We start from the raw sequence: 17,639 nt of genomic DNA, 5'->3' as shown, positions 1-17,639 counted from the left end.
ACAAGTGAGTAGCACAGGTTTCACAGTTCTATTAATAGCCTGTCTGTATGCCTACTGTGCCGTCAGACTCTCCACAAAACCCTAAATGTGTGTGTTTGTGTGTGTGTGCGCGCTTGCATGCCAGCATGCAAACATAAAGCATCGGTCACAAGGCTATACATGGGATGAATGTGCTTGTATATCACATCAGCTCGCGCACGCACGCACGCCTGCACACACACAGAGCGGGGACCAGCATCCTGTCAAACCAAATAACAGACCCACCACTGTCCATTTATTTCATTTATTTGACATGAGAGGCCAATAGTGTTGCGCGGACGAGTGGAGCTGACAGGATGCTAACGCTAATCAAGAGCCTTTCCCTCAACTTCAGCCGAGATAAAGCTAAGTGTGCTACGACAACTGTCATTAGAAAACAAACTGGAACCAAGATCCACTCTGGGATTATCAGGCCCTTTCGCAAAAAACACATTTTTTCCCCTCCGTTCAAAAAATAAGATAAAAATAAAAAAAATCCATCCACACAAGAGCGCAAAAACTATGTTGATGTCAAACTCCACAGAATAACATTAGGAGAGCATCGAGCTTCTTCATAATATTCAGAAGGTCCTGGGTTCGATTCCCGCCTGGGGCGCTGTTGGCACCGTGCTCCGGCGGGTTATCTCCCAAATAGGAGCCTTTCTGTGTGGAGTTTGCATGTTCTCCCCGTGCTCACATGGGGTTTCCTCCACCTCACGTCAGTAAGGACCCCCCTCAAAAAAAACATGCACACATCATCGTCTGACCAGCGATGGACAATTATCACCTGGTCCCCGGGCGCGTCCACGTATGCTGCCCACTGCTCCTGGCTGTGCCCCCGGAGGAAGGACAAGCCAGGATGGGTCAAAAGCAGAGAATTCATTTCACCGGCCACCATCAAAAGCATGTGCATGTGTGTGTGTGTGCAAGCATGTGTTGTAGTGTGGTGTGTTGCGTGACTAATAAAGACTGTTTCTTTCTTTCTTCTGTTTCTTTCTCCATAACATTGTATGGGCGCGATTCCTCAAGTTGGAGAGACTTTTCAACTTTTAATGGAGACACTGCGGAGACCAACACAATGGGCGTCGGCTGCCACTCGCAGGTTCCTGGTGCGTGCGCAAATACGAAAGTTGAGGTCATGACGGGCTTTCAAGACGCTTCGTTTGACTGGCCCACACGAATACACGGAAAACCTGAGTTTTGGAAAATCGCCGCCCCGGAAGGCGTTTTCCAAAAGCTTTGTTTTCAGTTCAGTACCAAACAGGCTGTTATTCGTGCGGAGGGGGCCAAAATGCAGAGAAGGCACGATGCTCTCCAACATATCCGTATACATGCGGGCAGGGCCTCCGACCGATGATTTTATTGTTATTACAAAGACTGTCTTGTGGTGCGGAGGTGGCGTGGTTTGAGCAGCAACACCTGTCTTGGGTCTTGGTCACTGGGCCTGGGATCAGAGGTGGCTGTACGCCCGTTCAGCCCCATTGCTGGCGTCGTTGTGTCGGAGAGCCCCGAGAACACCGGCCGGGTGGCGTCAGGCAGGCGGAACCGCTCCACGTCTAAATCCAGTTAGCGCTGTAACAGCCGATCTCCGGGGTGTGGGAGCTGTTGGTATTCTTCCAAATCTCGTATAAAACGCCCATGACACCAGTAATTGCTCGTCAAGATTGAAAACGTGTCTGGTTTTGTTTATCCTGAGGAGAAGACGTTCAGGTGTGGTGCTTTTATTTATTTAGACTGGGCGGCTGTGGGATGTGTGACGCCGGTGTCAGGGATGTGTGAGCGTGAAACTTGCCGCTGGGGGGAAAAAAAAAAGATATAAAAAAAGAGTGTACGAGGCGGAGAGGAGATTTGGAGGGTTAAATGTTTCCCTCTCCCTGAAGGCATCTTGTCGACTCCTATATCACTTCCACTGGTACCCCGGTTGTTATGGCAACCGCTGCTTAACCGTGTACACACACGCACGCACGCACGCACGCACGCACGCACGCACGCACACACACACACACACACACACACACACACACACACACACACACACACACACACACACACACACACACACCAAACCCCGTGACCCTTTGACCCTTGTCATTATAAACGGCATTCTTAATATCTGGTGTGACACCACAGCCAGCTGAGAAACTAAAACCTTGCACACACACACAAACACACACACACACACACACACACACACACACACACACACACACACACACACACACACACACACACACACACACTCTCACACACACACACACACACACACACACACACACACACACACACACACACACACACACACACACACACAGACACACAGGTTACGATGGAAATGGCCACATGATTTGGGAACTATAGAATTAAGAAATAAGAATAGGTGATTATAAATATATATAGATATATATAAAATCACATATATACATATATATATACATACATATATATACGCACGCACGCACACACACACGTTGAACTATACTTACAAATCAAATCGGAGATTCTGACGCTCCTCGAAGAAGTAATCCAGAAGGAATTTGCGCACGAAATCGGGGTTCAGCGTGTTGTCGATCACCTCCGTTCTCCCGAACTGGAAGAAGACGGACAGGAGGGAGGGAGACGCGTCAACCACACCGAGAACAGATCCTCACCCACTTCCGTTGAGTTCTATGCCTTTCCTCAAACATCCTCTCCCTCCCCCGTCGGTCTCCACAACGACATAGATTGTCATGAAAACCAATCGATTTCACTTCCACGTGAGATGGATTGCATAAAGTCGAGGCCGAAGAAAGGGTGCGGGGGGAGGAAAATCTTTGAAATTCAACCCTGGAGCTCACAAAACCTTCACTTCAAGAAGAGGAAAAATAAGCTGTAAAAAATAAAATAAAATAATAAACAAAAAGTTAAAAAAAAAAATGTTTTGCCCAATCAATGTCAAATCAGTGTGAAATCAACACGGCTTGTGAGAATCTCTAGAACCCGGTTGTCACGGTGACAAATTGTCCAAAACCCAAACTAAGTCAAGACGATTTAAATGATCAATTATTCATGCAGATGATGGGTTATTCACCACTATGAATAACTGAGAGTGATTGGGGCTGAGATGTACACCCTCATTTGCATATATGAATATTCATGAACCCTCTCTACAGAAATGCTCACATGTACATACAGTCACAAGCACGACATAACTCAATATAACTGACTTTTTACAATTGTAACTTCCTGTCTGTGACTTAACACGACCACCCTTTTCAAATCATTTTCAGTTAATTTTTGTTATATTTATTTCATTTAATTCTTTACTCTCGTTTTATTTATTTTGCAGTTCAAACTCATGTATTCCAGGACATTTTGGGGCAATTTTGTCATATTCCTTGACTTTTCCAAAAAGTCCCAGGTTTTCCAGTTTCCCAAGGACATGCAGGAAGCCTCTTGGTTAAAATGTCACTTAGTTAAATTCTGTGTGTTTAAAAGAAGATGGCGTTATGAATTCCATCCTTGCCGCAAAATCTTGATCGCCTTACCTCCCTCCACTCCTTGTTTCCGATGCCTTGTGTGTAGAGTACGCAGACTGTGGGGCAAATAAACACAAACAATCAAGTCAACAACATTTTATTTATCTCTCATCTTTCCGGGTTGAAAATGTGAGGACCGGCATTCATTCATTCGCACCGAGCTCAAATATAAAATATCACAGAATAAAATGTTTTTGTGCCATTTGCATGCCATCTTGAAAACCCTAGCTCATGTTGGAGGTCTCGGACACGGAGAACAAACAGCTTTTGGTGTCCGTCCGGTTCTGATCCGTTGGCTTGCCACAGGCATGGCACGTGGCTGAACTGCGAGCACGCCGCTCGGACGCCGTCGCACAAGGGGCCAGGACACAGAGTTTTCTCATTTTCTTTTGAACGTCATGACAATCTGGCAAACCTGATCAAACCCGGCAAATTGCAAAGGCGAAATTTGGAAAAACGTCTTTTAGTGCATTTATGATTTATTTACATAAGCCTAATATCGCTTGATTCCATCACTCAACAGAAAGAAAGCCACATGAAAGCCTTCCCTCTTCCTCTAACCCTCCAAATAAGTCCTAATTTCACTCTCTGGATTATGAAAAACATCATTTCAGGGGATTACACGAAAACAAGATACTTCACTGAAAGGCAAATTACTGAGTGAGCTCATTCCCCTCATTTCTTCAGGGCTTTGATGTTCTCTTCAGGTGGTGACACACACACACACACACACACACACACACACACACACACACACACACACACACACACACACACACACACACACACACACACACACACACACACACACACACACACACACACACACACACACACACACACACAACCATTACCACGATCTGCCACAACATTAAAATCACCACTAATAACCACTAATGTTGTGTAGCTCCCCCTTGTGCCTCCAAAACAGCTCTGACCCGTTGAGGCCTGGACTCCACAAGACCTCTGAAGGTGTCCTGTGGTATCAAGACGTTAGCAGCACATCCTTTAAGTCCTGGAAGTTGCGAGGCGGGGCCCCCATGGATCTGGCTTGTTCCAGCACATCCCACAGATGCTCCATCGGGTGGGACCTTAACCCAGGTCCGACCCGAGGGAATCAGGTTGATTTGACCATCCACATGATGGCCAAATCAACTTGACTCATCAGACCAGGCAACCTTCTTCCATTGCTCCATGGTCCAGTTCTGATGCTCACGTGCTCATTGTAGATGCTTTCAGAGGTGGACAGGGGTCAACATGGACACTCTGACCGGTCTGTGGCTACACAGCCCCATACACATCAAGCTGTGATGCACTGTGTGTTCTGACACCTTTCTATCACAGCAGCATTAACCTTTTTCACCAGTTTGTGTTCCAGTAGCTCTTCTGTGGGATCGAATCAGACGGGCTAGACTTCACTCCCCACATGCATCAATGAGCCCTGGACACCAATGACCCTGACCTTAACGACCGGTTGTCCTTCCTTGGATCACTTTTGGTAGGTACTAACCACTGCACACCGGGAGCACCCCACAAGACCTGTGGTTTTGGAGATGCTCTGACCCAGTCGTCTAGCATCACAGTTTGGCCCTTGTCAAAGTGGCTCAGATCCTTACGCTTGACCATCTTTCCTTCTTCCAACCCATCAACTTCAAGGACTGACTGTTCACTTGCCGCCTCATACATCCCACCCCTTGACAGGTGCCACTGGAACAAGTAGATCAATGTTATTCACTTCACCTGTCAGTGGTTTTAATGTTGTGGCTGTACGGTGTGTACACACACAGAGACAGAAAATATGCACACATACACACACACATACATGAATACACACAGAAACTTTCTCTCTCTCTCTCTCTCTCTCTCTCTCTCCTTCCCTCCATCCCCGTCATGTAGCTTCACATCATGAAAGCGGATTCTCAGCACTCAGCATAACCACAAGTGCTACTCAGCACAAGAGCCTGCTCTCCTCGACGTATGGGGGAACCACCATCACCGTCTCCGCCTTCTTCATGTGTGCTAAATGTGCTGACACTCTGTTTTTAAATGTACACGTGCGTGTGTGTGTGAATGGCCGTTCATGAAAACCCCTCAAGCTACTGCGGGGTTTTCAGGGCGATATTGAATACATTGATGGATGATATTAAATATCAAATAAGTAAACAAATTAAAATCTAATTAAATAGTACAAAACATCTCCACAAATCAGATAAACTGATTAGGGCTGTACCCGACTCTGAATTTTGTCAGTCAAATTGATTTGGCTGTTCAATGCGAATATTCAACCATTCAAGCACTTCAAGAACCTGGTAACAACCCTGTCTATCAGGGATATAAAACTACAGGCCCGGGGGCCACATCCTGCCCATGAGACAATTTAATGTGGCCCGCTACATGGTTATAGTAAATTTATAAATCTGGCCCACAAATATTTTTTTCAATGTTTGATTAAGCCACACAAATGTACTTCATGTTTTCAAAATATGAAACAGAATTAAAGAGCTCATCGGCAGCTATTTCTAATAGGATAGCAAGGCAATTCATTTATGTGCGGGAGAAAAACAAAACAAAACAAAACAAACAAAAAAAACAACAGGCCGGTTTTCCCTTGAAGTTCAGCATGGACCCCCTCCAAGAAGACAACCTGACCAGGTCATTTCAGATTGACACCACTGTTGTATATATACTGTATATTGTGATAATACTTTCTCCATCTCACTTTAATAAAAACGTATACACCTTCATGATAAATATGCTGCTGTCGTTGTTAATAAACATCGCCATGCTATGTTACACTGGACATTTCTAATCTTAAATTTTGCATTTCATGAAAAAATAAATAATACAGCTGTCAATATAACTTTGTCATTTTAGCACATTATGTAAGCTCTTGTAGTGTCTTTCCTCGTCCCCCGGCCCAAATATTTACAGTATGGCTAGCAGGGAAGTCGGCTGCGAGGGAGGAAGGGAGTGCTCTATCAGGCTGCTCTGTACAGCCTCCAGCTCAAATCCCATTTAGGGAGAAAACTGCTAACACACAGCCAAACACACACACCCACACCCACACCCCCACACCCACACCCCCACACCCCCACACCCACACACCCACACCCACACCCACACCCACACACACACACCCCCATACACACCCCCACACACAAAATGAGTCACAACTACAGACAGTGAAATACAAACAGACAACTTTGCGTCCTTTACACATCTCTCTCTTTGGCCTCTTGTCTTTTATATAATTGCGTTTTACTATATCATACTATTGATACTATTCTTCCCTGTGTAACTCCTTGCTCCTTCCACTTCTACGATACCACTCTTTCTTTGTCGATACCGATACAACTCTCATTCTCCTTAACTCTTCCCCTCTTCTCTGATTTCTAAATTAGTCTTATTCCTCTCGGTGATGGTTCTTCGTCGGTTTTCTTACTTCTTCTTTTTTTTTGCCAAATAAGCTTTTTTGTTGCAGGTATGAGCTGCCTACTGCTTCCTTCTTTCCTTAATTCCTTCCCTTTCTTTGTATTTGTATTGTATTGTATTGTAGTGACTATTGTGCATAATCCAGGTGCGTTGTAAAGGCATTTCACTGCATATATGTATGAACGTATGTATATGTATGTCGATTACGCACATTAGAGTATTTTTCGAGCTCATAGAGCTTGTGCGTAATCACCGGGTGTCATGACATTTCACTGCATATATGTATGAACGTATGTATATGTATGTCGATTACGCACATTAGAGTATTTTTCGAGCTCATAGAGCTTGTGCGTAATCACCGGGTGTCATGACATTTCACTGCATATATGTATGAATGTATGTGTATGTATGTGACAAATAATCTCTTGAACTTGAACTTGTACGTGATGAATAAACCTCTTGAATCTTGAGTCTTGAATCTATTTCCTTCTGTCTGGTGTGGAAAGGGAGGGGGGGCCAGTAAATGAGCAGCTTTGAATCAAAGACGCACTGAAGCCCCGTTGACAGACGCTCACGCCGACCTGCCAATCAAACATACGCTGAGGAGCTGCGAGCAAACAGGGCGGACATTGATCTTACTTGGGTCTGACTTGGAGAAGGTGTCTCTGTCCAGCAGGTTTCTGTGAAGAGACGCACAAGAAGGCAGGTCACAATTCACAGCCAGTGAGAAACAGCCATAGTGGTGTGCACGTATTCCCCTCTCTGAGACGTACAAATGTATAAACACTACATCCTGTTTACACCCATGGGGAAGCTTTTAGGAGTGCATGGAAATAAAAAATAACAAGAGGATATTAATGCGATACGGCCTAAACAGATATCTCTTTGGCTTGACTCTTAGACCCTAATACAGTATTTACCTCTAGTATATTTCCCTCCACATTGACTGGCAAACCAACCAAAAATACTGTTTAGAGGAGAGGGAACGAGCGCTCTTCGCTAAACGAAACCCGCTTTTTGATTCTGAACAGTCTGAATAAACCTTAGTGTAAGAAATGTACGCGGTAGGACATATGTGACCCACCGCGGATCGTGGGTACTTTTTTTTCACGTCATTTGTGAGAAAAAGTGGAGAATCAGAGATTCAAAAAACGCCGTCACTGGTGCAAATCCAGGAAATATTTTTAAGGCTATGACTTGTTAATGACGAGGCTGCGGCAAACTGTGTTTCTGAGATAATCACCTTCACGTCAGCTTGACTTCTTCATTGGTACACAGTGGTATACGCCCCCTACACAATAATGTCTGTGTGTGTGTAAAAGTAGCAATACTTAAAGGTTGAACTCTATCAAAACGGTTTCACATTGTGACGTCACATCACATGAAATATGGAGGAATGATCTTCACCCGGATGGTCGCATGAAAGGAAACCATCGATCGGCGTTGTTCAGCGTCTCGTTAAGTAAACTGTGTTTCCCCATGTAATCTATGTTGTCTTAAAATAAAAAAAACACAAAGGAACACAAATCTAGAAAAATCTTATTTTCCTTCTAGAAAGGTTTTTTTCCCAACTTATTTGGGGGCTCCTGGCAATTTTAGAAATGCGCGACAATGCGGGTTCTGCTGCGCTGGCTCACATTTTAACAGCTCCATGGCATATACAGTAATCACAGAACTATGTCCCCAAAACAAAGCTCTGTCATCAAAAAACATTGACGAGTTACGTTCCTACATCCTAACCAAAGTATTAGTTCATATTTCCATTGTAATGTATACATGGATATAATTGAGTATATACCTAAATACCTAAAGTATCGTAACGAAGACACAAGTTATTTGTACCGTAGAAATGCTGTGCGCATAAAAGCAAAACTAGGATAGATACACACACGGATGACACCGTTCTCATTAAACCCAAACAAGAAGACAAATAGCCCGCTTCACCAGGGACAATTCTCAACAACAAAGTCACCGTCATCCGACGTCGCACAATGGAAAATAAAAGACAAAAACCCTGTTGACGGCACAATCCTGATCTGAAACCTCAGCCCCCATCGTGGCGGGTGGCAGCGGGAACCGAGAGGTTCAAAGAAGCGTTGACGAGTTTCGCCGAAAAAAAACCCCCAAAACGACTTCTGTCTTCAAACGGGTTCTGAAACAGCCACGACCAGGCGCTTCCCCGAGCTGCTAAGGTGAGTGTTTTCGATACGGACAGACAGACAGGCAGGCAGGCAGACAGGATCTCGTCCTCCAGCCATCTAAGTACACAGACGTTCACTTCCTTCACTTTTTCCTACTGGACATTACGCTGTTGCACACCGGCTCTGGAAGGAAAATGCGACGTGAAGATGTGAAATTGTTCTTGGGGCGCATTATATTTATACATAAATATATAAGTATAATATATAAGTTTTCCTTTTTCACTTTATTTTCCCACGGACAGTGCGAATTATGGAGTCGGCAATTTCCCTCGACTGGCATCTGGGTTATACCGTGTGTGGTGTCTCAAATGGACACAAATAGTGCGTGCCGAACAGGTAATGCACAGTGGCGTGCTGCTTGCTCCTTGAAAGCCAACTGCTTTGACGTTTAATGTTTAATGATGATGGCTTCATTTTTAAAAAGTACACCATTTCACCGGCTCAGGCACCGTGCATAATGACGGACAATGCGGAAAGGTCTGATAGTCTATGGTTATAGTATATGGTATGCGGTGACAGGAACACAGATATCCACTTTGTTTCCGTGCAAGTAATCCTCACAAATATTTAAGCTCCACTTCCCTCAGGCTGGGCACAGGTTGGAAATTTAGAAGCATCATAACGGCGTCTCCTTCAAATGGGGAGACTCGGAGGCTGCGGCAGATCCATTCCACAACAGTGAAAGCCATGGGAGACCTACTAATTCAATTCAAATATGTTGGCGATTGGATAACGTCCAATAATTGTGGCGGCTGGTGATTCAGCGAAGGGAAGGAGAGAGGAGGCGACTCAAGAGGAATGAGGAGGGAAGGAGGAGAGGACGGGCAAAAGGAGCGGAGAGACGAGGGGGGAAGAGAGGGATAAAGGGAAGAGGAGGGAAGAGGAGGAGCGGTGACATACTAAAGCCCACGCGAGAGCCCAGCCTCGTTAGCAGCATCATTAACTCATTAATGGCGTGGGAGCTCTGTTGAAGGGGGGCCCCCTGGATCCGTTTCTCTCATCCAGGCCTTTGTAGCCTGGATGAGAGCTGGAATGGGACCCCCCGCCCGGCCGCCTGCTCTGACGTTTCCGCTGGAGGAGAAGGAGGGCGTTGAAGCGCCCCCCCCCCCCCCCCCCCCCATGATCCCCTAATTCCAGGGATTTCCACAGGCTTTAGGAACGCAGAGGGACAAAGCCTCTGAAAGAGCTGCTGACTGGAGACTGTCCACACTGCTGCCGCTCTTTACTCACCCGCCCCGTTAAACTCATATGCTGTCATATCTGTCTGTCTCTCTCTTGATGAGACTAGATATTGTGTGGTATTTTGGGAACTTTGTAACTTTGTGACACAGTTACATGTTAAACGCTGCGTTACAGTGAATCAATGCCTCTATATCCATATTACTGGTGATTACTTATTCCTTAAATAGTTCTTGTGTGTGTATGATAGCAGCAATAGCCACCCCCAAAATATTGTCAGATAATATGAATGTTGAGGTATTCACCGGAGATGTGATTTTTGACTGCCCTCTCAAATGCTTGGTTACATAATACCGGGGACCGACAGCAAATAAACTCAATTAAAGCTGCTTTAACGCTTTGCGCTTTTGGCTGAGGGCGCTCTTTCCTCGTTCCATGAAAACACACCGTCTCCCCCTGAGATCAAATTTTGACTTTGGCAAAAAGTGTGTTCTGGTGGCTGCTGCAAGCACTTCACACATGCTGACACCCAGAAAGGGCTTCTGGACTTCACATGTCTGCGTGTTTGTGTGCGCGTGTGTGTGTGTGTGTGTGTGTGTGTGTGTGTGTGTGTGTGTGTGTGTGTGTGTGTCTGTGTGTGCACGCGCATGTATGTGAGTTGTCAGGGTTTCCACTTGAAAGGACAATGCGAATGACTCATGTCTCTGCTCTCCCCTCATCCTCTCATACCGAGGCGCAGGCACCAGAGGAGGAAGAGACAACATCATACAGGAAAATCCCGCAGCACAAACATGCAGTATATTTAACACCAGTGGACAACATTAAATTAATGAGCTACAATAACTGGGAAACACACACACACACACACACACACACACACACACACACACACACACACACACACACACACACACACACACACACACACACACACACACACACACAATTGGACAATTTGACAATGCTGATCCCAAAGCACCTATGTTGCTCTGATGATCTTATCCCGCCCCCCTGGGGGGGCTTTGACGATCCCCGCCATGACAGCTGTCACTCAAAGTGACAGGAAGCGAAATCTGACACCGGATCAGCGGAGCCGCCGAGCACATCCTCATATCAGCCATACCAGTCATTTGTTCTTTCTCATTTTTGTCATTGGAGACATTTTCCAATTATCATACTCAGTCAGCATCCCTGTTTGCACACACACAACGGAGCAGGGAAATGAAGAGGGGACAGACAGATGCAAGGGCTGGGTTGAAGAAAAACAAAAAAAACAAACAAAAAAAACAGACGCAGAAATGATATCATTCAATGACATTCTCTCAGTTCCTGAATCACCTGGAAAATGCTTGAATTATTGCGATGACCACTTTGTTTGGAAGGTCTGCAGCCATTTAAATTAAATGCAACAATTGTCACAAACTGATTGAAATATTACATTTTTGTACTGAACTACATTTGTTGCACAGATAGTCATCAGATGGCATGGTGTAAAAGTTGGCAGAGATTCTCATGACGTATGAAATGTCAACATATCGATATATTGTATATAAATTATACATTATATATTGTGAATTGTACCGTTAGACATCTGATAAATATCGGGTTGAAACTACTACTTGATGTAATCGTGGCCTGTATCAAAATCAAATACAGCCGGACAGGTAGAGCGACAAACACAGCAACGGAGAGGTCCAGTAACAGAGAGGTAGAGCGACAGGCAGGCAGAGCGGCGGGCAGGCGGAGCGGCACACAGAAAGGTATAGGTAGAGGGACGGACAGGTAGAGGGGCAGAGCGGCACACAGAAGGGCGGAGCGACGGAGAGAGGTGGAGCGACTGACAGGTAGAGGCGCAGGCGGACAGGCAGCGCGACAGACAGGGTGCCGGGTGAGGTAAGATCCGTGACGGAGATGACGGCTCCGTCTAATTACCGTGAAGGCCAGTTACAGCCCTGGTCATGTGACATTCAGGGGGGTTATCTCCACACCACAGGCACTCACTCACTCACTCACTCACTCACTCTCACTCACACACACGCACACACACACACACACACAAACACACACACTCCTAAGTCCTGACCTCTGCGCATTTGCTTGTGGCCCCAAAGGAAGGCATGCATTGTGGGAAATGTTGCCATGGCAACTAACGGCCAACCGGGGCCACTTGAGAGCAATGACTGACAGCTGGGTGTCTGACTGCCTTAACGAGGGTACAGATGCTCTCTCTCTCTCTCTCTCTCTCTCTCTCTCTCTCTCTCTCTCTCTCTCTCTCGCTCGCTCTCTCCCTCCCTTTCCTTGCCCATGGTGCATGTTACCCGAGCCGACACCCACTCCAGACCCCTCACCCCATCATGCCCTGCTCATCTGCTCCTCTGCAGAAATAAATGAGGTTGTTTTTTTAAGCCCAGTGGAGGGATGGAGGGAGGCATGGGCGGAAGACACGGGAGGGTGCGGAGGAGAGCAGGTGGGAGAGAAGGGTGACAATCTCAAAAAAAAAAAAAAAAAAAAAAAGGGGGAAACAAGACAGGTGTGGAGAAGAGATCAGGGTCGTGGGAATGTCCCCAATGTAGAAAGGATGGAAGGGAAGCGAAGGAGGACGTGCGAAAGAGAGAGACGGTGTCCTTTGAGGTCTACACAAGTTACCAAGCGAGGTGATGATGCGGGAGAGAGAGAGAGAGAGAGAGAGAGAGAGGGAAAAGGAAGATCCAGAGACAGAGGGAGGCTAATTAGCCTGCCGCTGAGTGTGGCTGTAGCAGCGGAGGACCGTCTACTGTACGAGGGTGAGACTTGAATCAACCTGCTCTATTTCTGGGGCCTGGGCCTCATCGGGAGTCCGACTCCATGCAGAGCCAACAAGGAAGAAGCAAAGGGAGATGTAGTTTGGATGCACTCTTCAATTGCGGTTGGAATTTTGAATGTTGAAAGCTCAACAGCATTTTCTTTGCGTTATCATTTGTGGGTCTGTGGGAGTACCATTCCGCTTTACTGGAATTCAAATAAACCTCATTTCACATCATTCATGCAGTGGTTGGAGGAGGTGCTCTAATTTTAAGCATTAAGAGAAATTAAGATACAAGTCCTTTGGTAGAATTTGTAGAAAGTGTCTAATTTGCATAAATGCACTTTATAGTTTATTAATGATGACTTCATACTTATGGTACTTATGTATGTGCTACTGTTTTTTTGTAATCATTACATTAGTATCTATGTATTTTTTATTATTTATTCATTTTTAACGCCCCACCCCTTTCTGTCCCAAAGCGTTTACAAATAAAATATAAATATAAATATAAAATAAAAATACAAATGATAATAATCGCTGTTCATGTTTATTCTGCTTTTTTGTATTTTCTGAAGATACTCTGAAGTGAAAATCATGAATAAAAAATAAAAAAAACAAAAAATCATAAATAATGTGTAAGGCAAGTGTAAAACAGTCCAGTGTGTAAAATAAAGGGTATGATGAGGTAAGATAGGACGAGATACGGCCACACTTTCAATCCCCTGAGGGAAGTTCAGCGACAGTCAAGAAAGCGATGGATTTTTTTTAAATACTTATCACATTTTCAATTCCATCCCCGCAAAGATAATATGAAGTAGCACGATGCCAAGTGACACAAGACTACAGTAAGTACAAGTTACAGTATTGTGGCATCCCTAAGAAAGGTGACCCGAGACTGTGTTTCCAACGGTGTAAGATTCCCTCAAAAGTTGTCCTTTTTTAAACATTTAATGTTCCAATATTCCAAAATTCTTTTGTCCTGGCTAAGGTGGATCCACGGTTATACACTTGTTCTATGGTAGTGGCATCAAATGAAAAATAAAAAATGGAGGTTCAGAGGCAAATTCACTTGTTTCTAGCAAATTGTATGACATTTAATAGCCAAATAAAATGTCATGGTCGTGACAGCCCTGATACACCTGTCACCCCGGTGTGAATTGTTGAAATTGCTGGCGGACTGATGATGTGTGCTCCCCGCCGTCTGCAGGGTTTCTTCTCGGTGGCCCTGGTCTAACTCATCCCCCGTTCTCCTTCCTGGACATCGCTGCTCTGTGGATCAATACATTATTTCACACATCTCTGCTTCCGACCGCTGCACTTCTTATCTGCTTCTCCGATCCCCTTTGACATGATTCAGACCCCTCTGCACTTTCTTCATCTCACCCCCTGGCTCTCAGGCCATGTGCCCCACAGCATTGTCATCGATAGTCTTCATACCGGAGGTCTATTGGAGAGGGAAAAGGTCCCAAGCCCTGCATTCTATGCAAGTTTTTTCAGGGTGTTATTGTGCTGCGTCCATAAACTCCTCGGCTACATCAGCACTCACGGAAGAGACTAGAAACAGGGAGTTGCGCCACTTCAAACTGGCAACTGGTTACAGCCAACACGACGCTGTGGATGTATTGTGGCAATTGCAAAAAAGGTCATTTTAAATCAGATGTGATATTACCGTTATATAAAACATGTTAAAAACATGTCATGTGAGTTTCCCATTTTCAAAAATTAAATGCACAACATTTTTTCAAGGCTTAAACGTTTGCCCCACTGCACTTTTTAATTTAAGCACAGTCAGAAGCTGCAGCAGAGTGGCACGTTTCTCGTACGTTTCTCGTCCATCGCGGATGATGGAGCCAACTTTGTAATTAGGCCTGGGTTGAAAATCAGCCAACATATCCTTTAATGTCTCCCATATCCGCACCATTCCCATCCTTCCTCCCCTCTCTGCAATGAAGAGGGTGTTTTCTGGATGAGAGCCTCTTTTATCCATCTCTTCTCTTCTTTTTTAATCTCTCTCTCTCTCTCTCTCTCTCTCTCTCACACACACAATGTGTCTCTTTCTATTTCACTCCCTCCTTCCGCCTTTACTCCTTTTCTCTTTGACCGTGACCTGAATAATGACTCTACTGAGAATAAACCATCTCACTGAACTAGATACAGCTCGCACACACGCACGCACGCACGCGCACACACACACACACACACACACACACACACATACACACTATACAGTAAATCAACAGGAATTAACTCTCTGTGCATGACCTAATACCCATGGCAGTGTTTTCCCTGCATGGCTTCAACTGTCTTGCTTCACCATGGAAACATACAAACAAATAAACAAAACAAGTAAAAACACCAGCAGAAAGCAGATGGAATTGATAAGACACACTTTATGAAAACAACAATGAAAGCCATGTTAATTCAATAAAAAGGAATGCAGGAGATTTGACACAAACATTGAAACCAACTAACCTTAAATACAATTTCAAATGCATTTAATTAGAATGTAAGCTTTGAATACACCCTCTGGGTGGCAAATTTAAACCGACCGATTCTGGCTTTATCCGGTTTATCTTTTTGTATGTGTGAATCTACAGAGAATTAAAGTTCACCACCCCATTGGCCTTAAGTTGACCAAAATCATTTTTATATATATGCACGTTTTGTGTGTATGTGTGTGTCTGTGTGTGGGTGTATGTATCCACACACACCTGATCAACTCCCTGTGTTGAATATTTCACCCCACATTTATTTGCATGTCAATTACACACCGATCAGCCACAACCTTAAAACCACTGACAGGTGAAGTGAATATCATTGATCATCTGGTTCCAATGACACCTGTCAAGGGGTGGGATGTATGAGGCAGCAAGTGAACAGTCGGTCCTTGAAGTTGATGGTTTGGAAGCAGGAAAGATGGTCAAGCGTAAGGATCTGAGCCACTTTGACAAGGGCCAAACTGTGTTGCTAGCCGACTGGGTCAGAGCATCTCCAAAACTACAGGTCTTGTTGGGTGTTCCCGGTGTGCAGTGGTTAGTACCTACCAAAAGTGATCCAAGGAAGGACAACCGGTGAACCGGAGACAGGCTCATTGATGCGCGTGGGGAGTGAAGTCCAGCCCGTCTGGTTCGATCCCACAGAAAAGCTTCTGTAGCACAATTGGTGAAAAAGTGAATGCTGCTGTGATAGAAAGGTGTCAGAACACACAGTGCATCACAGCTTGATGTGTATGGCGCTGTGTAGCCACAGACCGGTCAGAGTGTCCATGTTGAACCCTGTCCACCTCTGAAAGCACCTACAATGAGCACGTGAGCGTCAGAACTAGTTATTAGGTTATTAGTGGTGATTTTAATGTTGTGACAGATCGTGGTATCTATGCGTGTGTGGATTATTCTCGGCAACAATTGGAGCGAGAGGAGCCAACTGGGCATGCTCAGATGTTTCCGAACAGGTCACTGAGCACCATGCTACAGGTCTCTCTCTCTCTCTCTCTCTCTCTCTCTCTCTCTCTCTCTCTCTCTCTCCCCTCCCCTTTCTCACACCACCTAGGGCTGGGGGGTATTGACAAAATGCAATCTCCCAATATTGCTTTAAAGAATACCTTGATGTTGATAACTTCATGATGACTTCAGGTGCCTTCATTAGATATTTACACACAAGAAACCTTGATTCGTAATGTAAATATTATGAACAAGCAGGTCATAGGAGTTAATTTGAGCATGTAGAACCGTCTACAGTCCAATAAACTATATTATTTGACTGTAACACAGTCTTAAAGACAACATTCAACTGTATCACTATAGAAACGATAACCAACATCCCAGATGATATCTAGTCTCGTATCACGATATTGATATTAGATCGATATATCACCCAGCCCTAATATGACCAATAATTTCTTAACTCCACTCATATAAATTATACACCTTGATACGTCCACATATGCACGCATACACACACACACACACACACACACACACACACACACACACACACACACACACACACACACACACACACACACACACACACACACACACACACACACACACACATACTAGAAGAGCATCAGTGGCTTGTACAGTACTTGCTCTATGCTTCTCTCTGAGGGATTTGCCCTTATTCTTCTTGACAAGGGCTGGGAGAGCCAAGCGACCATCTCAGCGCACACACACACACACACACACACACACACACACACACACACACACACACACACACACACACACACACACACACACACACACACACACACACACACACACTCTATGGTAACACGTTGTCTATTTAGACAGACATTTACAAGCAGCACATTCACAATGTGCACGCCCATAAAACACGCAGCCTAGTTTTCTAACACACACACACACACACACACACACACACACACACACACACACACAGATTTTAACATTAATGTTCCTCGTCACCATTCTCATTGTGAGTCTGTCTAACCAACCTAGTTTCACCAATCAACATATTTCCCGTCAGCGTGCCAACAGCTCCATC

The 17,639-nt window shown here is 44.9% G+C and overlaps 1 protein-coding gene across 3 annotated transcripts in view; it reads right to left on the bottom strand.

Moving 5' to 3' along the window:
- The window catches only part of LOC307246567 (copine-8), a gene marked incomplete at both ends in the record, with an annotated part of 103,056 nt that overhangs the window by 68,939 nt on the left and 16,478 nt on the right, over positions 1–17,639 (bottom strand). For all 3 annotated transcript variants that reach the window (XM_080022531.1, XM_080022532.1, XM_080022533.1), the window contains 3 exons: positions 2,502–2,605; positions 3,543–3,589; positions 7,605–7,645. In XM_080022531.1, the coding sequence (XP_079878657.1) occupies positions 2,502–2,605; positions 3,543–3,589; positions 7,605–7,645 (192 nt within the window). The remainder of the gene's footprint in view (positions 1–2,501; positions 2,606–3,542; positions 3,590–7,604; positions 7,646–17,639) is intronic.

This window comes from Zeus faber (genome assembly GCF_960531495.2).
Source record: "Zeus faber genome assembly, chromosome: 21".
NCBI lineage: Eukaryota > Metazoa > Chordata > Actinopteri > Zeiformes > Zeidae > Zeus > Zeus faber.
Note: the sequence above shows the minus strand (reverse complement) of the source record. Positions and strands in the feature narration are given on the sequence as shown.